The sequence below is a fragment of the Hyperoodon ampullatus genome (genome assembly GCF_949752795.1).
Source record: "Hyperoodon ampullatus genome assembly, chromosome: X".
NCBI lineage: Eukaryota > Metazoa > Chordata > Mammalia > Artiodactyla > Ziphiidae > Hyperoodon > Hyperoodon ampullatus.
In genome coordinates, this window is record NC_136913.1 from 102,958,002 (window position 1) to 102,982,212 (window position 24,211).

The 24,211-nt window shown below is 47.0% G+C and overlaps 1 protein-coding gene across 1 annotated transcript in view; it reads right to left on the reverse strand.

The window, feature by feature from the left end:
* KIAA1210 overlaps positions 1-23,946 on the reverse strand; it is a gene marked incomplete at both ends in the record, with an annotated part of 61,859 nt that extends 37,913 nt beyond the window's left edge. The window contains 1 exon segment of the mRNA XM_079728104.1: positions 23,912-23,946. Coding sequence (XP_079584230.1) covers positions 23,912-23,946 — 35 coding nt within the window.
* Positions 23,947-24,211: the final 265 nt, after the last annotated feature.

Sequence of the window (24,211 nt, forward strand, 5' to 3'; positions counted from 1 at the left end):
CCAAACTCTGAAAGGTTGTCTATACTTACTACCTTTATGTCTTCACTTCTTATTCTTTTGCACTCTCTCCAACTGGCCTTCCAAATCCAACTGCTTCCAAACCGCTCCGCTGAAACTGCTCTCGTTCAATCCACCCATCTGTTACTTGACCTCCCAGCAGCATGTGACACTCTCTCTTTTTTGAATAATGTTATCACTTGCCTGTCTGAACATCACACTCCCTTCATTTTCTTCCTACCTCACTGGCTGTTCCTTCTCAACCTCCCTTGCTGTATCTTTCTCCTTACCCTGTTTTTGAAATGTTGTAGCATCTGAGGGCTCTACCCTTGGCCTTTTTCTTGATCTACAGTCATTTCCTAGACCAGCGCCATTAAATAAAAATGTTAACGTGAACCACAATTGCAAGCCACATAGGTAATTTTAAATTTTCTAGTAGCCATGTTCAAAAAAGCAAAAAGAAACAGGTGAAGTTACTTTTAATAATATATCTTATTTAGGTCAGTAGAACCAAAATATTATCATTTCAACATGTAATCATTATAAAAATAATATCAATGAGATATTCTATGTTCTTTTTATCATACTAAGTCTTTGAAATCTGGTTTGTATTTTTCACGTAGAGCACATTTCAATTCGGATTTAGCCACGTTTCAACGGCTCGGTAGTCACATGGGGCTAGGGACTACCATATTCTAGATGATCTCATTCACACCTTATGAATACTATCTAGACACTGAACTCCAAAATGTCTATGTCTAGACTGGATCTCATCCCTGAACTCCATATTCCTGTAGCCAACTGTCTATCCAACATCTCCACCTAACAGTGCATATCGGCCAATTGGGTCCCCTCACACTCACTCCTCCTGGGTTTTATGTGCTCTGGCCCCGTGCCCACGCCCCCTGACTGACCACCCATCCTGCTACCCTCCTACTTTCTCCCTGTGCTCCAGCCTCACTGGCCTTCTTGCTAATCCCCAACACAGCCAGCCCCTTTCAATCTCAGGGTCTTTGCATTTGCTGCTCCCCCTGCCCAGAGGGCTCTTTCCCCAGCTAGCTGCATGGCTGCCTCTTTTATAGCATTCAAGTCAGCTCAGAGGGTGCCTCCCAGAGAGGACCTCCATGATCATCCTAGTTAAAGCGTATAGTCTCTCTCCATCACATTAGCCTTTACTAACATCTTCGTAGTGCTCATCGATGTCTGAAATTATATTCTATATTAATTTAGTTACAATCTCTTATCCGTCTCCTCTACTAGAATGTAAATTCCATTAGGGCAGGGGCCTTGTCCATTTTGTTCATCACTGGATCCCCCAGCACCTGAAATGGTACCTTGTACATCTGTCAGGCGCTTGCTAAATGTTTGTTCAATGAATGCGTAGATTCAGTGAAAGAAGGAGAAGTAATGTAGGAACCATCTTTGTGGTCAGAAATTTCTTAGAAGCCGAGGCATGCTACAGGACTCAGAGGAAGACTTGTCGTGGGTGGGGGGGAGCTCCTTATTTGCCAGCTTAGCAGGACCTGCCTTCCCTCCCAGCAAGATGGGCACCTCTTGTCCTTGTCACAGACAGCCTACTCCCGGGTGTCCCGGCCATGAGACTCCTGCGTGTGGAGCCCCACTCGGCTGGGCGAGGCCCAGATCCTCCTAGAGGAGGTTTCAGGAACAGACACCACCACTAGCAAAACTTCTTTCCATTTACACCAGGCTGACTTATTAACCAGAGCTCTGCTTCCCCAGTATCTCCTCACAGAGGACGAAAGACTGTATTTCTTTCATGTGTCTCATTATGGCTAATATAAGTTTAAAGTGAATTGGTTCCTTAATTATACCAGGGCTCTTTAATAGCGGCCTTGGCGCTGCCTCCAGGCTGGTCTCTATTTTTATTTATGATGTTTAGCAAAATGTCACCTCAGTGGTATCTCAAAAAAAAAGTCACAACGCTCTCTCTAAAATGCCAATCTGACCATGAGCTTAGACTAGTTCACCGACTTCCTGCTGCCTGCAGGACAAAAGCCAAGATCTTCACAAAGTTCTCAGCGATCGGGTGCTCCCTGCCCCCCTCCCTCCTCCAGCAGTCCAACCCCACTTGCACCATCATGGTTTGGTCTCCCAGAATCACCAGTCATTCCCTAAATACACCGCGTTCTTTTGCATTCTCTGTGCTCTGCACAGGCTGTTCACTTAGCCCGGAACCTCGCCTCCCTCAGCTCTACAGCCTTGAAATTCTACACATTCTTCAAAATCCAGCTCAAAGGTCACCACCCTTGCCTCACGCTCTCGCCCCTTGTACGTGCCCCTGTCATAGCTGATACCCCCTTGAAGACAGGGACCCCATTTCACGTATCTGGAGATCCCCAGCACCTAGCACGACACCAGGAATGTGGAAGGTGCTCACTGTGCGTTTTTATGGATGGATGAATGCAGGAGTTGGGGGAGGGATGCAGTGACAAATAGGCATCAGTGGGGAAATGACCCCCTTTTTTAAACATACAGGGACAACCTAAGACGCACTTGCAGCAAAAGACCCCTCTGCATGAAGTCCCATGAAAAACTGGCAAGCTGTGTAAGGAAAGAGGAAATAATGTACGTTTTTATCCAGTGAAGGATGAGGGGCCTCCAGAACCACTTCCAAAGACCATAAAGTCCTGTAATAATGGTCATCAGGAAGTCTGGCCCAGTCGAGATATAAAGTTGCATTATCAGTCATTATTTAAATGCTTGCTTGCTCTCTCTAGGCCAACCTCAGGGGCTTAAACCCCAGAACTGCCTTTTCCTTCTCAAACTGACTGAAGGACTGAACAAGGGCTCTATGGGGGAAAAAAAAGAGAGAAAAACAAGGAAGTAGGCCTGTCTTCCAAGGTTGTTGAAATTTTTTAACCACAGCCTGGTTCAGATTCAAGGATTCAGAAGACTTTGCTTGACAGATTTTCTGCCTTCCCAGAGTGGGGAATGCTAATGAGAAGCAGCTGGCCTCATTTTTTAAAAAAAATCTGATAGGATGAAATGTTTTTCATAGAGTCTGTGGTAGGCAGATGGCCCCCAAGGTTGTTGCCTCCCTGGTCTGTATGCCCTGTAAATCCCCTCCCCTTGAGTGTGGGTGGGCCTGGCCTAAACAGGTGAGCTCTTTTAAAAGAGGGTGTAGAGGTCAGATACAGAAGTCAGAGAGATTCAGAGCTGCAGCAGACACGCTCCTGTAGGCCTTGAAGGAACAAAGTGCCATGCTGTGGAGAGGACCAAGTGGCAGAGAATGGCAGTTGCTGAGAGCAACCCTTGGTTGACAGCTATCAAGAAAGTGGGGACCTCAGGGTTCCCTGGTGGCGCAATGGTTAAGAACCCGCCTGCCGATGCAGGGGACACGGGTTCAAGCCCTGGTCCGGGAAGATCCCACATGCCGTGGAGCAACTAAGCCCGTGCACCACAGCTACTGAGCCTGCGCTCTAGAGCCCGCGAGCCACAACTACTGACCCCGTGTGCCACAACTACTGAAGCCCGCACGCCTAGAGCCCATGCTCCACAACAAGAGAAGCCACTGCCATGAGAAGCCCACGCACCGCAACGAAGAGTAGCCCCCACTCGCCACAACTAGAGAAAGTCCGCGTGCAGCAACGAAGACCCAACGCAGCCAAAAGTAAAATAAATAAATTTAAAAAAAGAAAGTAGGGGCCTCAAAGAAACTGTATTCTGCCAATAACCAGTCAGTTTCGAAGATAAGCCTGAACCTCAGATGAGCCCTCAGCCCTGGTTGATCCACTGATTGCAGCCTCGTGAGGCCCTACGCAGAGGACTCGCTAAACCATGCCTAGTTTCTTGACTCATGGAAACTGAGAGATAGTGAATTTGTGTGGTAAGACACTCAAATTCTTGTCATTTGTTACACAGCAATGAATAGGAATAGAATATGAATGCAAGCCCTATGGGCCCCAGCTCTAATTGAGAATGAAGCAAAAAGCAAAAAAACGAAGCAAAAGCAAAAAAAAAAAAAAAAAAACCTGGGGCAGGTTTGGAGCTATGTAAGCTGCAACACAGAACTTGGTAAGAGGCCCATGAGGGGACTGTTTGCCCCCTTCCCCAGCCCATCCCCCCACAAACACTTCTTTATGAAGAACATAAGTTGCCACTCTCTCAAGTGGGTTATCGGCTGAGCAGGTTGGATAGACCTTGCCAAAATGTTAGAACAAACAAAAGCCCCCTGAAGGCTCACCTTGTTTGACATGGCTTTCCTGACCTTCAAGAGAATGTCTCCAACTCCTTTCAAATATGGCTATACTCTGTTCCCCCAACCAGGTGTGTGTGTTGTGTATCCACCAATCCGTGGATGAAGAGCCTTGGAGCTGATCATTCCCAGGCATGACCCAGGGAGGGGGAGGGGAAGAACCCAGCTACGTCTAGAGGAAGTGTCTTTTGCGGGGATGCCAACTCATTGAGGAACCTGGGCTCCACCTGAAATGAAAGTATGAGAAAGGGCCCCCTTTCCCCTTACTAGTTGTAAAATAAGCTAACCTCTAGCGGAGCATGATCACTCCCCCTTCCTCTTTTCCTTGTGTGAGGTTGGCGGGAGGACACCAGAGATTCACCCAGTTCTTGAAATGCAGTTCTCGGACTCCACGATGGAGACGGCTGCCCCTCAGATCACACAATGAGCTCCAGAACTCCCACCCCTCAAGCCACCAGTAATCAGAATGGCTCTGACGTGGATAGTCACCCCACTGACTGGCAGCATTCACTCGGGGTGGTAGGGCTGTGATGCCGACTTCCACCCAGGCTCTGACTACTTCCATGTACAAATCAGGGCTTTCCGAGGTCATTGGCATGACTGGCATTTCCACAGCAGGGGCCAGGAGTGGCAGCAGATCTCAGCAGGCTCGAGGCCAACTAGTTAGCTCTGGGATGTCTGTTTGCTCATGCCCCTGGGTGCAGAGGTGAGTGCCCTCACGGGATACTGGACTTAGGAGAACAATCTTGATGGTCATCTATCTTGGCTCTGAGAGCCCTGGGTGGGTCTCTGCCCAAAGCAAAAACTGCTGCATGGCTTTGGTGGTGCATTATTTGAAAAGACCTCTTCAGCAGCCTCTGCAAAGCCAACCCCCAAATGCCCATGGATGCCAACAGGAAGACGTCCGAGGGCTAGAGGGTCACTCCTCTATACTCCACGCCCTCACCTGTGGCCATTTGGCCACCAGAGCCATCGATCAGATGCCCAGACACGCTCTAGGGGACTCCTGCCTCAGACACCTGCTCTAGAGTAACTGTCCCCCAAGCCTTTCTTCCACTCCTGGAGGCCAGAGGAAAATGAGAGCCCACCACCCTCCACTGTCCCACCACAGGGAAGCCCATTTCAGGAATACCTTCAGCACCCTGATCATCATCCAGGGAGCACATCTTTGTCCTGGCAGCCTCAAAAGAAGAGGTCATCTTGGCTGGAAGACTGCTCAAAATTTCTGTGGAGCAACATCCCACCACTAGGAGAACACGGGAACCAGAAAGATCCACTCCTTATCTTAGACAAGCAGCTGCAACAACTTCCTCCTCCTCCTCCTCCTCCTCCACTTCTTCTTTCTTCTGTTTCCTTCTCTGTGCCTTTTTCTCTTCTAGCGCTTCCACTTAAAAGGGTTCTGGGTACTATAGTCATTTTCACAATGTTGATTCTTCCAATCCAAGAACATGGTATAGCTCTCCATCTGTTTGTATCATCTTTAATTTCTTTCAGCAGTGTCTTATAGTTTTCTGCATACAGGTCTTTTGTCTCCCTAAGTAGGTTTATTCCTAGGTATTTTATTCTTTTTGTTGCCATGGTAAATGGGAGTGTTTCAGTAATTTCTCTTTCAGATTTTTCATCATTAGTGTACAGGAATGCCAGAGATTTCTGTGCATTAATTTTGTATCCTGCTACTTTACCAAATTCATTGATTAGCTCTAGTAGTTTTCTGGTAGCATCTTTAGGATTCTCTATGTATAGTATCATGTCATCTGCAAACAGTGACAGCTTTACTTCTTCTTTTCCGATTTGGATTCCTTTTATTTCCTTTTCCTCTCTGATTGCTGTGGCTAAAACTTCCAAAACTAAGTTGAATAAGAGTGGTGAGAGTGGGCAGCCTTGTCTTGTTCCTGATCTTAGTGGAAATGGTTTCAGTTTTTCACCATTGAGGACGATGTTGGCTGTGGGTTTGTCATATATGGCCTTTATTATGTTGAGGAAAGTTCCCTCTATGCCTACTTTCTGCAGGGTTTTTATCATAAATGGGTGTTGAATTTTGTCGAAAGCTTTCTTTGCATCTATTGAGATGATCATGTGGTTTTTCTTCTTCAGTTTGTTAATATGGTATATCACATTGATTGATTTGCGTATGTTGAAGAATCCTTGCATTCCTGGAATAAATCCCACTTGATCATGGTGTATGATCCTTTTAATGTGCTGTTGGATTCTGTTTGCTAGTATTTTGTTGAGGATTTTTGCATCTATGTTCATCAGTGATATTGGCCTGTAGTTTTCTTTCTTTGTGACATCTTTGTCTGGTTTTGGTATCAAGGTGATGGTGGCCTCATAGAATGAGTTTGGAAGTGTTCCTCCCTCTGCTCTATTTTGGCCTCAGAATGGGAGAAAATATTTGCAAGTGAAACAACTGACAAAGGATTAATCTCCAAAATTTATAAGCAGCTCATGCAGCTCAATATCAAAAAACAAACAACCCAATCCAAAAATGGGCAGAAGACCTAAATCGACATTTCTCCAAAGAAGATATACAGATTGCCAAGAAAGACATGAAAGGATGCTCAACATCACTAATCATTAGAGAAATGCAAATCAAAACTACAATGAGGTATCACCTCACACCAGTCAGAATGGCCATCATCAAAAAATCTACAAACAATAAATGCTGGAGAGGGTGTGGAGTAAAGGGAACCTTCCTGCACTGTTGGTGAGAATGTAAATTGATACAACCACTATGGAGAACAGTATGGAGGCTCCTTAAAAAACTAAAAATAGAAGTACCATATGACCCAGCAATCCCACTACTGGGCATATACCCAGAGAAAACCATAATTCAAAAAGAGTCATGTACTACAATGTTCATTGCAGCTCTATTTACAATACCCAGGACATGGAAGCAACCTATGTGTCCATTGACAGATGAATGGATAAAGAAGATGTGGCACATATATACAATGGAATATTACTCAGCCATAAAAAGAAACAAAATTGAGTTATTGGTAGTAAGGCGGATGGACCTAAAGCCTGTCATACAGAGTGAAGTAAGTCAGAAAGAGAAAAATACCATATGCTAACACATATATATGGAATCTAAAAAAAAAAAGAAAAAAGAAATGGTTCTGAAGAACCTAGGGGCAGGACAGGAATAAAGATGCAGACGTAGAGAATGGACTTGAGGACACGGGGAGGGGGAAGGGTAAGCTGGGACAAAGTGACAGAGTGGCATCGACTTATATACACTACCAAATATAAAATAGATAGCTGGTGGGAAGCAGCCGCATAGCACAGGGAGGTCAGCTCGGTGCTTTGTGACCACCTAGAGGGGTGGGATAGGGAGGGTGGGAGGGAGGGAGACGCAAGAGGGAGGAGATATGGGAACATATGTATATGTATAACTGATTCACTTTGTTATACAGCAGCAACTAACACACCATTGTAAAGCAATTATACTCCAATAAAGATGTTAAAAAAATAAATAAATAAAAGGGCTCTGGTTTTGCCTCCAGTTCTGCCTTCCCTTCCTCCTCATTGTATCTCACCCCTAGAGTAAACCAGGAGAAGCGTAGAAAGGCCCAACTCATGCCACCCCTAACCCCTTAGATCTTCTGCTGGGGGCGGGGGTTAGTAATGCAGAGAACTTGTCCTCAAAGGTTCTTTCTGCCGTCTCCTTAGCGGCCTCAGAGCCTTGTTGATGGGGAGTCCTATTCTGTCTTGTCAATCCACATAGCCTCTAATTAAAAGCTCTGCTCTTTCACAGTCAAGGGCAGTTCATATTACACAATTAATACAATGAATGGAATTGCTGAGTCCTAACTCTGTGCCAGCCTGGCATTGTGAAAATGGTTTTCCATGCATTATCTCATTGAATCTCACAAGAGCCCTATGAGGTAGGCTTTGTTATTTCATTTTTATTATTTTCAGCCCCATTTCCCAGATGAGGAAACCGAGTCTCACTGAAATTAGGTAATCTGGACAAGGCCATACAAGTAATAGAGCTAGGACTCAAATCCAGTTCTGGAGGATTTCAGAGCCCATGATTTGACCACTACACTCTGCTCCCTCCTTACTTGGCAAAATCTGGTAAGTATTAAATGACCACTCACTCCTACCCCAAAGAATCTCATGTATTAGCCCATTACAGGACTTGAAGGCAGGATAACTCACCAGGTCATTATCAGCCCCTAATATCTTTGCCAAAGATTTGTTGGTCATTTTAACAATAGAGAGTCCTGCTAAAAATGGCTCACTGGACACATATATTGTGATGAGAGATCACACAATATTAAGAGGGGATAGGTCTGTAGCATGGGCCCCTTGGGTGGCCAGGCTGAAGTGGGGTACCAGCAAGGGGCGCGAGAAGCATGGGGACCCTGAAAGACTCAAGGAAGAGCCAGAATTGAGGTGAGGGGCCCTGAGGATAAATGTCACAGCTTTAGGTGCATGTTGGATGCCAAGAGCTCTAGACCCAAACTCTCCGCCAGCTCTCAAGTCCATCCCAAGCAGAGTATGTCTGAGGCTTTTTATTTTATCCTGTATTTGTTGTGGTTGCTGTTATCACTGCTCCCAGCAGGCAACAAGCCATCAGTTGGGGGTGGGGGAAAAATCTCCAAGGAGGGAAAAAAGGCAAAAGAAGAAGAAAAAAGGTTGGTGGTGCTGAGGCAGGCTGTGACTTCTACGTGGCTGGTTAGATTCTGGCGGGAGACGCAGGGGAGATAAAAGAGGAAGAGAACTCAGCCACAAGAATGTGCCCCCCTTTCTGTTTGAATTAAAAAAAAATCCCACAAGGACTCAGAGGCAGAAAATATACACATCAATTTTCACTGCCAAGTAAAGGAGCTGTTACAGTGGAAGATTCCTGGACTGAATGTCAATATTATGACATAGTATGAGTGTGTTTTGTGTTTGGTAATTGCAATCATTGTTGCTTTTGTTGTGGTCATCCATTTACAATGCTTGGTGTCAGTCTAGTTATCTCCCTTAAAAATAAAATACAGTGTGTGTGTAAAAAATAAATAAATAATAATTCCTTATGATGCAAAAAAAAAAAAAAAAGAATGTGCCCCCAGCCCAAGCTGAGCTATCTGTGACTTTCGTGAAGCCAGCTTGTACTTTTGGGGTTTTATCTAAGGTCCTTTAGCCCACAGGGAGGGAGGGGGCTGGAGAGGCAGTCACCTCAGGGTTATGATGAATAGCCTTTGGTCTCCCGGTTCCAGGCTGAAATAGAGAGAGGTCTCAGAGTGGACTGCATCACCCCAGGGAGGGGACGGGCAGAAGGAAGGGTGTGCCGCTGTCGCCAAGGGGCCCAGGCCCACGGAAATAAACATGCCTCCAAGAATCTGAGAGCCCTGGCCAATCTCAGTCAAGGTCATGTTTAGGGGTCTTTAAATCCTCAGATTTCCTTAGCCCTTAACCCCACAGACAGCCCTGCCACAGGGCAAAGAAGCAGCTGTTTATCTGGAGCTGCAGGAAGAGTTTTCCAAAGGTCCTCTGGTCCCCAGATCTCCCCCTTTCTCCATGGCCTAAAATACCCACCATTAGAATTAGGACCATTAGACTTAGAACCCACCATTAGAACCAGACAGCAAAGTCAGAATATTATTTCCCAGGACCTCTCTCTTTGCACCCCAAAATCTTCATGGAGACCTACTATATACTCAGTCCTGTTTTAGGGGCCATGGAGACAGTGACAAAATAAAACAGTTAGCATTTACTGGGCATTTCATATGTGCAGATACTGAAGTGTTTTGCATACACTGTCTCATTTAATCCTCAGAACAATCCTGTGCAGTAGGTACTATTTATTTTCACTCCTCCCCCACTTGGTAGATGAGGAAACCGAAAGGCTAAGTAACTGCCCGGGGTCACACGCAAGTACATGGTGAGGGCAGGATTTAAAGTGAGGTAGTTTGACTCCAGAGCCCATTAAGTGCTATGCTAAAACAACCCACTCCCTGATGACGAAGAAAAAAATACACATGAAAAATTGAGAGCAGTGCTTGATTGGGAATCAGAAGGCCTGGGTCCTGGCTGTGCCCTTCCTACAGATTATCCTTGTGGTCTTGCCCCAGACATAGCTCCTCGCTGGGCCTCAGTTCCTGCATTTGTGTTCTTTTGTTGTTGTTGTTGCTGTTGTTTTTTGGCCACACTGTGTGGCTTGTGGGATCTTAGTTCCCCGACCAGGGATTGAACCCACGCCCCCTGCAGTGGAAGCGCGAAGTCTTAACCACTGGACCACTGGGGAAGTCCAGTTCCTGCATTTGTAAAATGAGGAGGTGAGAGAAACTTGTCGTGTGTTCTCTTGTGATATTTTAGGACAAGCATTCATTTTAAGATGAGAACTCAAAGGCTAAACTCTTGGATACTGACTCCATATAGGAGGGGTCTGCAGGGCCCAAGAGTCATGGCACAGGAAGCCAGAGTGTGTGTTGCATGCATGCGTGTGGTACAGGGGACCGGGAGGCAGAAATGAGGCAGAGAGCCAAGGTTAAGCTGGAGAAGTGTGTCCAAAACTTATCACCAAGCCGAGCTGGGCACAGTGTAGCAAAGCAGGGCTAGAACGCTGAGATCTAGCTATAAATGAGGTCAAGGAAGAGGGAATGTGAGAGTGAGGGGGAGCCTCAGATGGGAGGATTGGGGGATGGGAGGCAGCACAGCTACAGGAGGTTCTGGAGGGCGCTTGTGTTGGTGGCTCCATTTAAAGCGAAAGGGACTGGAAGGGGCCTCTCCATGTAGGCTGGAGTCATAATGAAAGGTCTGGGAGGAGAAGCCCGCCTTCAGAAGGGCCATTTGCTGGGCAGAAAAGTTTGACAGCTTGCGGCCTGAAGCACTGAGTGTCAGCATAGGTGAGCTGGGGATGAGGGCAGAAAGGGCAGGTGACAGCCACAAACCCTGAGTGACCAGGAAGAGCCTGAGGACTCTGGCCCGGAACGATGTGTTTGGGGCACTGAGGCTTGGGTGGTACCTGGCTCACCTACATCCCTTTTGCCCAAGGTCAAGTCTGCTCTCACACCTGACTCTCATATCTCTTTGGTCCACTGCCTGCAAAAGAAGCCAGAAACTTCTGGAGAAATATTGACAAGCCACAGGAAGGAGATTCCAGGACAAGGGACACCAGATAGCAGCGGACTGGAAAATGGAGTGTCCCAGGGCCTGGGGCTAGACAGGACACCAAGAGGGTGGAGAAAGAGGGACCCCCTAAAAGAGGGCCCACAGCTGGGCCAGGCTAGATGGCAGCTGGTAGGGGAGGAGAGAAAGGCTCAGACTGCCAAGGGCAGAAAGGAGATTCCTGGTTCCCTCCTGTGCTCACTGCAGGCCGCAGAAGCAGAGGGGACCCCCCATGCACAGCACTCAGGGCATCCTCACACTCATTCCCTCATTCGGCTGTCATCACTCCCGGCAGGGAAGGGCAAAGGATCGCCACTTTGAAGAAGTCAGTGATATGTGCCAGGCTCTTCCCACCCGGGTAACAACCTCATAGGAAAAGAAAAGTGGCAGTGAGACCCAGGAAGGAAGAAAGCTACCAGGCTTCCTTCAACTTTAAGGTGTAAGAATCCCTAGTCAGAATGGCCTGGGGACAAAAAAAGCCACCCTGGGAGCAGTGCCCGGGAGGGGTGCTTACATGGTGGTGCGAGGTGGCCGGCCCCTCCCCAGGCTGGACACTGCTCTGTGGTCTACTTGAGAGTGAGAGGGAAGCACGCAGCCAGCATCTGAGGAATACATGAGATAATGCATGAAAAATAGCACAGCACCTGGTACAAAGTAAGTGCTCAAGAAATAGTGGGGGTGGGGGAGGAGAGATAAATTAGGAGATAGGGATTAACAGAAACACACTACTATGTACAAAATAGATAAACAACAAGGACCTGTTGTGTAGCACAGGGAACTATATTCAATATCTTGTAAAAACCTACAATCGAAAAGAATCTGGGGGACCTCCCTGGCAGTCCAGTGGTTAAGACTCCGTGCTTCCCATATGGCCAACTTATCTTTGATAAAGGCGGCAGGAATGTACAGTGGAGAAAGGACAGCCTCTTCAATAAGTGGTGCTGGGAAAACTGGACAGGGACATGTAAAAGTATGAGATTAGATCATTCCCTAACACCATACACAAAAATAAGCTCAAAATGGATTAAAGACCTAAATGTAAGGCCAGAAACTATCAAACTCTTAGAGGAAAACATAGGTAGAACACTCTATGACATAAATCACAGCAAGATCCTTTTGGACCCACCTCCTAGAGAAATGGAAATAAAAACAAAGATAAACAAATGGGACCAAATGAAACTTCAAAGCTTTTGCACAGCAAAGGAAACCATAAACAAGACCAAAAGACAACCCTCAGAATGGGAGAAAATATTTGCAAATGAAGCAACTGACAAAGGATTAATCTCCAAAATTTATAAACAGCTCATGCAGCTCAATAGCAAAAAAATAAACAACCCAATCCAAAAATGGGCAGAAGACTTAAATAGGCATTTCTCCACAGAAGATATACAGACTGCCAACAAACACATGAAAGAATGCTCAACATCATTAATCATTAGAGAAATGCAAATCAAAACTACAATGAGATATCATCTCACACCAGTCAGAATGGCCATCATCAAGAAATCTAGAAACAATAAATGCTGGAGAGGGTGTGGAGAAAAGGGAACACTCTTGCACTGCTGGTGGGAATGTGAATTGGTACAGCCACTATGGAGAACAGTATGGAGGTTCCTTAAAAAACTAAAAATAGAACTACCATATGACCCAGCAATCCCACTACTAGGCATATACCCTGAGAAAACCATAATTCAAAAAGAGACATGTACCAAAATGTTCATTGCAGCTCTATTCACAATAGCCCGGAGCTGGAAACAACCTAAGTGTCCATCATCGGATGAATGGATAAAGAAGATGTTGCACATATATACAATGGAATATTACTCAGCCATAAAAAGAAACGAAACTGAGCTATTTGTAATGAGGTGGATAGACCTAGAGTCTGTCATACAGAGTGAAGTAAGTCAGAAAGAGAAAGACAAATACCGTATGCTAACACATATATATGGAATTTAAAAAAAAAAAAAATGTCATGAAGAACCTAGGGGTAAAACGGGAATAAAGACACAGACCTACTTGAGAATGGACTTGAGGATATGGGGAAGGGGAAGGGTAAGCTGTGACAAAGGGAAAGAGAGGCATGGACATATATACACTACCAAACGTAAGGTAGATAGATAGTGGGAAGCAGCCGCATAGCACAGGGAGATCAGCTCGGTGCTTTGTGACCGCCTGGAGGGGTGGGATGGGGAGGGTGGGAGGGAGGGAGATGCATGAGGGAGGGGATGTGGGAACAGATGTATATGTATGACTGATTCACTTTGTTATAAAGCAGAAACTAATAAAAAAAAAAATTAAAAAAAAAAAAAAAAAAAAAAAAAAAAAAAAAGACTCCGTGCTTCCAATGCAGGGGGCATGGGTTCAATCTCTGGTCAGGGAGCTAAGATCCCACAAGCTGTGAGTCGTGGCCAAAAATAAATAAAAATTTTTTAAAAAGAATCTGAAAAGAATATATCTATATATCTCTATATATATCTGAATCACTCTGCTGTACACCTGAAACTAACACAGCTTTGTAAATCAACTATATTTCAATTTAAAAAAAGAAAAGAAATAGCAGGGTTTTTAAAACTACTAGTACAGATATGGACAATGGTGTGAAAAATGGGTTCGAGGAGGAAGGCTGTAAGTCACCAGACTGCGTGACAACCACTGATTCCGGGGACCTCACCCCCAGGGATTCTGATTCTTCCACTGGGGCGGGGCCCAGAGATCTGCATGTTCCGTAAGTTCCCAGGTGATGCTGAGGTACAGAGTCCAAACACCCCGCTTTAAGGAGACCCTGCTATAAATCATGTTGGCTACTGGACCTGGCTGGAACAGAAAAGCTGAAATGGGAGCCATAAGAAATGGATGTGGTGGTGAAGAAAAAGCAACTCGAATGACATGTAGAGAGAAGTGTGGCCGCAAAGGAAGGCATTTTGTTTTTCTAATGAACGTCTCTAAGACTTGAATCTCCAATGAGTCCTAGAGCAGCTGATGGAGAGTTGACACCCCAGTACTGCTATGAATTAGCTGTGAGGCCTTGGGCAGACTGAGTCCTCTCTCTGGGCTGCAGTTTCCTCACCTAAGAAGTAAGGGATTGGGCTGGACTTGGATCTAGGGGTCCTGTTAGCCCAGGCATTCCAGGATCCTATGATTCATTGAGACAATCAAAGTTCCCAGTTCATCCCTAGAGAAGCCAGATTTTGAAGAGGCCCCCTATAAGCCTTGCTTGAGTTGGCCATCAGGGGACCAGCCTTCAGAAGCCTGCTGATATTTTCAGAAAATGCTCCTACTTTTAGCTTGTTTAGAAACCTAAGCTATTTTTCCCATTAAAAAAAATGCACAGGGTCACAGGAGATTTGATTTAAAATTCACCATTCATTTTTTCTTCACCTTTGAAAGAAATTTAAAATTTTTTTTTTCAAATCAGGAGTTCATCCCTATCAGAGAATTAATATCTCAGAGTTTCCTTCAATTCTGAATAAGCAAACATAGGCCATTTCTACATGAAATAAGGTCTTCAGATCATTGACATTTGGCTTCGGAAACCACAGGCACAGAAGGAACAAACACTCTTCACAAGTAAAAGTAAAATTATGTCCTTCAAAAACTGAAGATGAAGGTTTAGTGGGGAATTTTTTCCATCTCATTCCCTTAAAGGGCTTCTAAAGACCCCCTCCAAGTATCACAAATGAATAGTGAACTAATCCAGAAACCTCTGTTCATATGTTTTATGCAAACCCAGGAGAGTAGACTTTTCCTGCCTTACCTACTGGGCTCTGCTCAAAATGTGAACAGGCAGATATGCCTGGGTTTCCAGGACCCTTTCTGTTCCCTAACCTCCATGGGGCTCAGAAGAGTCTCCCTCTGACTTACTTTCCTCTCCATTCTTCCAGAACAGTTGGGCTTATGGAAAGGGGAGATCTGGATGCAATAAGGAAGGGGAAGTAACCATGACCCACAGCTTACAGGATGGGCTGGTCCCTGGGCCATGAGGCCCCCGGGATAGGCATAATGACCTTGTCGATGTGAAAATGTAACATGACTTTATCAATCTTTAGTAGAATCTTTTCTGAAATACAGTGCCTACCGTTTGTTGCTTTTTTCCTATCCATATCTAGACTTTCCCATGTCTGTATCTCTTCTTTTTCTTTTTTCTTGTTTCCATTCCTCATTTTGAACATCTACTGTATATGCTATAGTAGATAACTGAATTATATTGTTATAATGTGTTGTATTCATAACAAGGAATAGAGTTCCAAATGTTCAAATAAGATGTGTACACTGTTTTATGTTTCAACTTTTTAAAAAATTCAAGCAAGTTGCTTTAACAATATGGGGCCCTTTGTTTATTTTTTCCCATTTAGCCTTGGCCCCAATAGATGACACCCTTCCCCTCCCTATCAGGCTCTGAGTTCTTTGAGGGCTAGAACATCAAACTAATAAAGATCCCGACAAGCTGTGTGACCTTGGACAAGTCATACAATTTTTTCATACCTCAGTTTCTTTATCCACAAAATGAACCTGTCTGGGGACAGAACTGGGGGGATGGAGGGAGTAGGTGGGATGAAGGAGGTATTGATGTCACAGTATCATGTCTTTGTGCAGTGTTCTTGAGTCTCTGATCCAGTAGTTTCTGATCCAGTAGTTCCTTTGTCACAGAAAGAGAAATATGGCACCTTGACCTTCTGAGGAGGAAGCATGATGTAGTTGCAAAAGGATTAGGCTACGGAGTGGGGCAAATCTAGGTGTGAATCCTGGCTCTTGTCAATGACTAGCCTGTGACCTTGGGCAAATCACTGAACTGTTTAGAAATGAAATTTCCTCATCTGTCTAGTGGGGCTAAGAGTACCTTCAGCATAGGCTAACTGTGAGGACTCATTCACTTAATAACTGTTTGTTGAGCACCTACTATGTGCTGAGAAGAAATCAGAATAGTGCTCAAAAAAGAGAAGGGCCCGCTCTCACAGACAGTTTGGTGAACTAACTCACATAAAGCTCTTGGCATGAGACGTAGCACATAGTAAGCTCTCAATACATGGTAGCTACTATCATTGTTAGCCTCCCTTCTCCATGGGAAGGCTGTCCTTCCCCTGGTATTAATGACCTATGTCCCCCTATGTCTTTATTGGTTTCCCAAAAGCAGGGGATGAGACTCCCTGTGTTATCCACACTCTGGCCAGCAGCCAGCCCTCTGGAGACCAGCAGTGTTGTCAAATGGCTCTGTGCACTGGGGCCTGGGGCCTGGGGCTGTGTGAAGACAAAGCCAACGGCATCCAGCTTGTGTCCTTTGCTCGTTAGCTGTCACCGGGTCAAGCAGCCACAGATATGGCTTGAGTTTAAATTCCAAATGCCTGGAAAACCCACTGTCCCCAGGAAGCCTCTCTCTGGGCACACAGAGTATGGTGACTTCTCTCAGGGGAACTCCTGAGCCCAGGCGAGGCTGTCCAGGCTCCTCATTTACACTGTGTCGTGACTAACTCAGAGCACTGTGCTTTATCCTTCATCCTAGCCCGTCCCTAAACAGTTCAGGCTGCTCTTCCGGACAAGTAGTAGCACAGCAAGGAGAATCCTTTCCCCCTTTCCTCTTCTCAAGAAAGATCTAAACAGTTCTTCCAGGCCACCAGCAGAAAACTCTCATTTTCCTTTTCCCTCTCAGAAGAATGAAGACGGGATTATGACTCATTAGTTGGTTCAAAGTTGTTCTTTTTTTTGTCAACGTTAGGCGGCAAGGGAACTCACATTTACTAAGGGCAACCTATGTGCCTGTCAGTTACCTGATTGAATCCTTGCGACAACGCTGTGAGGTAGGAGTCATTCTCTCCATTTTACAGATGAGACAACTGAGGCCCAGGAAGGCTCTGGCAGTCACCCATGGCCACACAGCTAGTAAGTAGCATTGTGAGGATTCAAGCCCATGTCTGACTCCAAAGCCCCACGCTCATTTCTCTATATGGTTCAGCAATTGTACGTGTGTATCTCTCAGGCCAGACACTATGCCGGGTGGCTGAGCCCTGGGGCAGCGTGGCCTTCGATAGCACACCGTAAGCTGCTGTGAGGTGCCCTCTTCTCTCCTTTTGGGCCAGATGCCTTGCTCCTTCATTAGCAGCCTGGGGGCCAGGCTGGTCCATACACTGCTCTGGTTTCCCAACCCCAAACGCCAAACTTCCACGTATCCTTAAAGTGGTACCTGGGCTCTCCCACCACATTACTGGCTGGGTGTCAGACAGAGGAGGGCCTGACATTGTGAAGAGCTCCTAACCTCTGCTGCTTTTCAATACGACCTCCCCGATTCAGGCGCTCCCATTCTGAACTTAAGATGGTTCTACCAAGGCAGAACTTTTGCACCAAATCTAAACAAAAGCACACTTGTGTGCAAACTTATAACATAAACCTTATACTTATAGATGGCCTTGTGCTCTTCAAAGAACTTCCATATCCATTTGACCATCCAGACAATTCTGTGACATAAACAGGGAAGCGACATTATTATTTTTATTATTCCCATTTTACAGATAAGAAAACCAAGGCCCCAAAAAGGCATGGGGACACATCTATGGTAATGCTGTGAGAGCTGAGTGTTAGGGCTCTGCTTCTGAAGTGACCTTTAAATAATACCCCAGGGGAGGACCCATTTGTAAGCCCTGCAGAAGCCCTATTTACATGATGACAATTACTATATTAATCATAAATCTCTGGCAATAATTACTAACATCTCTCAAACGCTTACTGTGCTGGGCACTGCACTACATGCTTCATTTCTCATGCATTATTTCTCAGTGGATACCATAATCCTTCGAGGACTAGGTCCCATTATTACCCCCATTTTACAGCTGAGGAAACTGGGGCTCAGAAGGCTTAGAGGAACATACACAAGGCTACAAAGCTAGGAAGTGGTAGACAGGGGACACAAGCCCAGGACTCTCTGATCCCAGAACCACGCTCCACTAGACTATAGCGCCTCTAAAGTTGAGTCCAATATGGAAGCCACTAGCCACATGGGGTTATTTAACTTTAAACTCATTAAAGTGCAATAAAATTAAAATCTCACTTCCTCGGTCACATTGGGTGCACCACATTTGCTCAATAGCCACACATGGCTAGTGGCTATTGCATTGGACAGCACAGATAGAGGAACTTTCCATCACCACAGAAACTTCTATTGGATAGTGCTGTTCTAAACACTTAAGGGTGGTCCTCCTCAGACCTCTACTTTGGTAAAATGTTATTCATTGAAGGCAGGGTTTCTCAATCCTGACACTATTGACATCTGGGGCTGGAGAATTCTTTGTTGTGAGGGCGGTCCTGTGCATTGCAGGATGCCTAGCAGCATCCTTGGCCTCCACCCACTAGATGCCAGTAGCACACCTTCCCCCTAGGTTTTTTTTTGGGGGGGGGGTACGCGGGCCTCTCACTGTTGTGGCCTCTCCCGTTGCGGAGCACAGGCTCTGGACGCCCAGGCCCAGCGGCCATGGCTCACAGGTCCAACCGCTCTGCGGCACGTGGGATCTTCCCGGACCGGGGCACGAACCCGTGTCCCCTGCATCTGCAGGCGGACTCTCAACCACTGCGCCACCAGGGAAGCCCCTTCCCCCTAGTTTTGATGACTGGACAAGTCTTCAGATATTGCCAACCATCCCCTGGGGGAGCCAAATTGCTCCCCACACCTCTGCTAAGGACCTCTGGGTTAAGGTCAGCGTATGTATTTGAAGAATCAAATGGCAAATCTTATCATTACCTTACCTTAGCCTCCTGAAAACAAGCCATTTCACTGACACTCATTTTTTTCTAGTGCATCACAGTCTATACGGTCATTTGCAGTGAATGAGTGGGTTTAAAAGCTATTGAAGATTTCATGAAAGAGTAAGACCATTTAACACAGCAGGATGAGTGTGAAGATGCCAAGGAAGGATAAGAAATGCATTGGTATAAAAAGCTAAAGGAATGTCAGCATAGAAAATCAATGAGGAGACCACAGGAGCAATCACATCACATACTGCATTTGGGCTACTGATTTCCAGAAATAACAAAATATTGTGCTATTTGAGAAACTGGTGAAAGAATCCCCAAAACGCTAAAGTTGGCCCAACAGAATATGGGCTTTCAAGGAATTCAAAAGAAACTAGTGTAAACATTCCCATACAAAGTGCTGAGATTTTGGTTACTGATGAAATAATATACTCTTCCACATTTTTCATACAACAAATGGAACACTCCTTAGAAAGCTGCCAAAGACCAAATGGAATTTGTCAACTGCATCTTCAGAGAAATCTCTGAAAGCTTTTATAACCATTCCCTCCTAAATGAATTTTCACAAAGAGTTAAATATTTTAATGATGTTATAGTCAAAGGAGACAAAGTTTCGGTAAACCAGTAAATAGGGCAAGTCGTTTATTCGAGAACTTTCCAGAGAGCCGGCTTTCTCCCCACGTCCCCAGCAGAGAGTGAGGCTGGGGGCCTAGGGTGGCACCTCCTGGGTACGCACCTGCCACCCCATGGCTCCCTTATCACGCTCATGAATGGACAGTGCCTCAGACAGATGCCACAGGGTGAATGCAGGTTAGCAAAATGCAATAGTCAGTCTGGGCCCCTTGCCAGGGGAACTGGAGTTAATAGCTTTTCTTCTAAAACTAGAAGAAGCAAAAAAAAAATGGAAGAAGGGAAGGGGAGAAGGATGCAAAGTGCCACAGGGATCTCTAGTGACCACATTAAACACTCTTAATAACAGTAAGGAGTGGAGGTTGGGTCTGAGCTGGCAGGCTGAGTGGATGCAGCTACGTGCACATTTCTGGTGCTTTCTGCTAGTCCATATTTGCCTTCCCCAGCTGGAAGGTCAAATGGAGCCAGGCTTCAGGTTCATCATAGCTCCCTGGATGCAGGTCGGCCTCGGGTTCAGGAGAACAGATTGCAGGTGGGAGGGGAGATAGCCCTGAAACCGTCAGCCACTGGAAGGACCTGGGGGTGGGTCTCCTCCAGCATCTGGGTGCCAGAGGGCTACCCAGGGCCAAGAAAGAATGCATGGGCCCCCTGACTACCAACAACTGGAATTCAGAAAACGTCAATATGTGTGTCCTCTGATCTCAAATAGCAGCCTGCACTGCTTTGCGGGGCATCAGGAAAGTTTTGCAGCCAAGGGGAGAAGACTGGCACATCAATTACAATAGTTCTTCCCTGGTTGGGGGTCAGGGGCTTGTGGTAGAAGCTCTCAGCCTCAGCTTCCTGCATCCTGTTCTTAGAGTAGAAGCTGACCAGCATAATGTGAGGGACCCACCAACCTGCAAACTCCCCCAGATGACCCCCGAGCATCAGAGAGACACAAATGCATCCAGGTCATATCGAAATGCACATCATCTGGAGTAATCCATCCAGGCCCATTAACCTAGCATCCATCGGCCAGTCTGGACAAGAGCTAGCCCCTGGGCCACAGGATGGCAATGTGTTAGCCAAGGGGAGTCCACAACCTGGGACACCAGAGGCTGGGAGAGGAGGGCAAGATTCAGGCCCAGAGCACCAGAGAGGGAGGGGGCTGAAATGGGAAAGGGTTGTGACAGGAGAGACTGAGGTTGCCAAAACCAAAGCTGTCCTAGCTCACTATTTTGCCTCGGGCTGAATCGACATCTGCAGCAGCCCAGTGAGGGGCCACTGTATCCCATGATGCATGCTTTTCGTCCTTTGCTCAGAGGATGATTTTTCCTCTTTCCCAGGCTGTACAGCTCTACACCGGAAGACGGGGTACCCAGGACTCTAATCTTACATTTGTCATTGACTGTGTGACCCAAGGAGAATCACTTAACATCTTTGGGGTCCGGTTTCCTCACCCTTAAAATGAAGACATTTTCACCCACCCCACCATTACAAGATCTTGTCTGGTTAAGACAGTTCTTGGGCTTTGCCTCCATCTCCTCATGTACTTGTACAAAACGGTCTCGCATAACTCAAGAAGCCTACTATTTTCTCCCTTCTACCAATACACATATTAATTGATCCCTTGATAATTTGCCTGTCACCTGTTGTCACTCTATGGCTATGAAAAGAACAGAACTTAACAGCTAGTTATCTTAAGCAAGAGCTATATCTAACAAGAGCTAGCTCCGAATTTAAACACCAAAACCGGTACCCTAGCAACTCACTTGGTTACAGTGAGGGGCCAATGGGGCTAGTGGCATGGAGTCAAGCCTACAAGGATATGGATGCCTCTGAACATATTTCTGCCACTGGCCAAACAGCTCCAACTCATATCATAAATGTATCTACCTGTATATAAAATCTAGAATGCAACTGTGATGTGCACAGGAAACTGTGAACCAATACTGTGTTTCCACCCAAATTCAACTTTCAAAGCCTACTGGGCTTCCTTGAAAGGGTGCAACTCTCCTGAGGTGGCCAAGCTGTGATTCTAGGACATCCCCCTCTGGGGGGGGGTGTTGAGGGGATGGAGGGTGGCAAGAAACCCAAGGCTCACAAGGGGAGCAATGAATGTTCCAGCAGCCCAATTTCCCTCCTGGTCTTCCTCTCCCACTACCCCCTCAAAAATCTCAGAGAAGGGACCCTGACGCCCCATCAGATACCTGGAAGACTGCATATTGTACAGGTTGCAACAAATTTCGAAAATGAAGACAACTCAGAAAACGTAAGGTGATTTTCTCCACTCACCCAAATTCTGCTTTATGTTTCCATTCCTGTCGCCTCCTTCTTCTGGTCTCTCTCCCACTTCTCGCCCCAGGCTCGTCCATCTCCTGTCCTCCTTTACATTCTGTCCTACTGAGCCTACACCTCCCATCCCACCTCCTGCAAACTGCTGCTGACTGGGCTGACCACTCCCTAAAAAGGGCAAGCTCCTCAAGGGCATGTTGGTTCAGTCAACAACATTCCTTCAACAAATATTGGTGCCAGGCACTGTGCTTGCTTGGTTCCGGGAAAGGAAAGCATAAGTTCCTTCCACGATACTCAGCACAAAGCTTGCTACAGAGCAGGTGCACAATATTTCTGAATGCTTACTGAGTCTCCATACCATCTAGGTCCTGCGAGGGACTCCAAGCCTCTTATTTATAGAAGCCTTGACTCTATAATAATCTCCTCAAATGCTCTCTTATCATTTCTCTTATTCCTTCAGCCCAGATTCCATAAATCATCAGATGAGCTCCGGCCTATAACGGTGGCCACAGGAAGTGGCCATTTGGTCCACTGAGTCCCCTTTTCCAACCCCGAAGACCTCAGGCTTCCCCAGATCCCCTGCATGGAAAGTGGACATTAGGACGAAGGGCCCCTGCTGCATTTGCAAGCAGGAGGATCTAATAGAAGCCAGCACTGAACCCCACGGAGGAAGGGCTTGCACACCACCTAGGAGCAGCAACAATGCCCTTAGCATCTCCCACTGTAATGACTGTCACCTCCCTCCTCCTCCCAAAGGCTTCACCGTCTACCTCTCTGTCATCTGGTGCTATGGCGAGTTCCGCAGAGAAAGCCTATAATTTCCACAGCATCCATCCGAGGCCATAGGTTGAGGGCACAACAGTGAGCCCGGGAGCCGGGTGGATAAAATAGTTGCAAGGCCGCTTTTCAAGCTTCAAGACCCATTCCCCACCGGAAGAGCGGGAGCGCGCTCTGGCACCGATCGTGAGGAAGCAGCAGAGGGGCAGCCAGCCCTACTCACACCTCCATGCATGAACCTCCCGTCTCTGGCTCCTCAAATGGAGTGCCACGAAAAATCACATGGAATACCACGGTGGTGCCTTTCCATGAAGGCAGAGGACTGCAGGGACCAGACGAACCCGTGCAACTCTCGACTGCTGGAGACCTGCAATGAGTGAGGTGAGTTTCTGGCATGATTCCAGATTGTGATAGCTGAGGCAGAAGAGTGTTAGCTTCATGAACGAAAATTGAAAATAATTGCACACCCACTAATCAACCATATGACTAGATCTATTGTGCTTCTTCCTGTTGTCACTGCTTGCAATCCGTACACACGACATCCAAAAACACCTCCACGGACACGTAGTGAGCATAAACTGGAGCTAACACCACATCAAATAAGTGGGAGACTGCGTATTGTACAGCTTGGAACAGATTTAGAAAATTAAGACAACTCAGAAAATTTGAGGTGATTTTCTCCACTCCCCCGAATTTCCCTCTTTCCATCCCTCTCTCCTCCTTTCCCTCCTCTTTCTCCCATTTCTTGCGCACGCTCCCGGGGACTCAGGTGAGCCAGGTGGAGACTGCGGCGGAAAGCAGAAAGCCTGCAAGACGGGAGCCTCTGGGTCCAGCCACCCGGCCCCGCCCCGCCCCCTCCAGGCTGGCCGAGTCCTGGAAGCGCGCGCCCCGCGCCCGCGCCCCCGCCGCCGCTTTCCCACGCACGCACACACGCACACGCACGCACACCTGCGCGAGCCCTCGTAGGAGCTGGCCGCCCGGACGCGGCAGGCCTGTCGCCGCGAGTTCGAGCCCCGGAGACGGCGAGTTCCCCGCCGCGCGCCCTCGGCTGGCTCACAGTTGCTCCTCTTCGCGGCGGGCGCCCCGATGGGGTGGGAAGCGGTGCCCGCACCGGCGGCCGGCGTTCTGCCACTCTGCACTCCGTGCAGTCCAGTTGCAGTGCTTACTGCGCCCACCACTTACTCTGGAGTCTTCAGGCAACCATAAAACCCAGCCATGGTGCCTCCCAGGGAGCCGGAGGCCGGTTACGCGCCCTGTCCGCTGGGGTGCCTCGGAGCCCGCGCTGTGGGCCTGCCCTTGGGGGCTGCCACGTGCGGGCAGCTCTGTACGCCGAGCGCCCACACGCACGCAGCCCCAAAGCCACCGGCCAGTGCAATCACCAGCCAGATAAAGTTTCATCTCGGAGGCTTCTCGCTGTCTTTTGAACTAGTTCCAGAAAGGGCTGCGCTTGTTCCTTCCATGGTTAGGAACTAACTCTCCCTT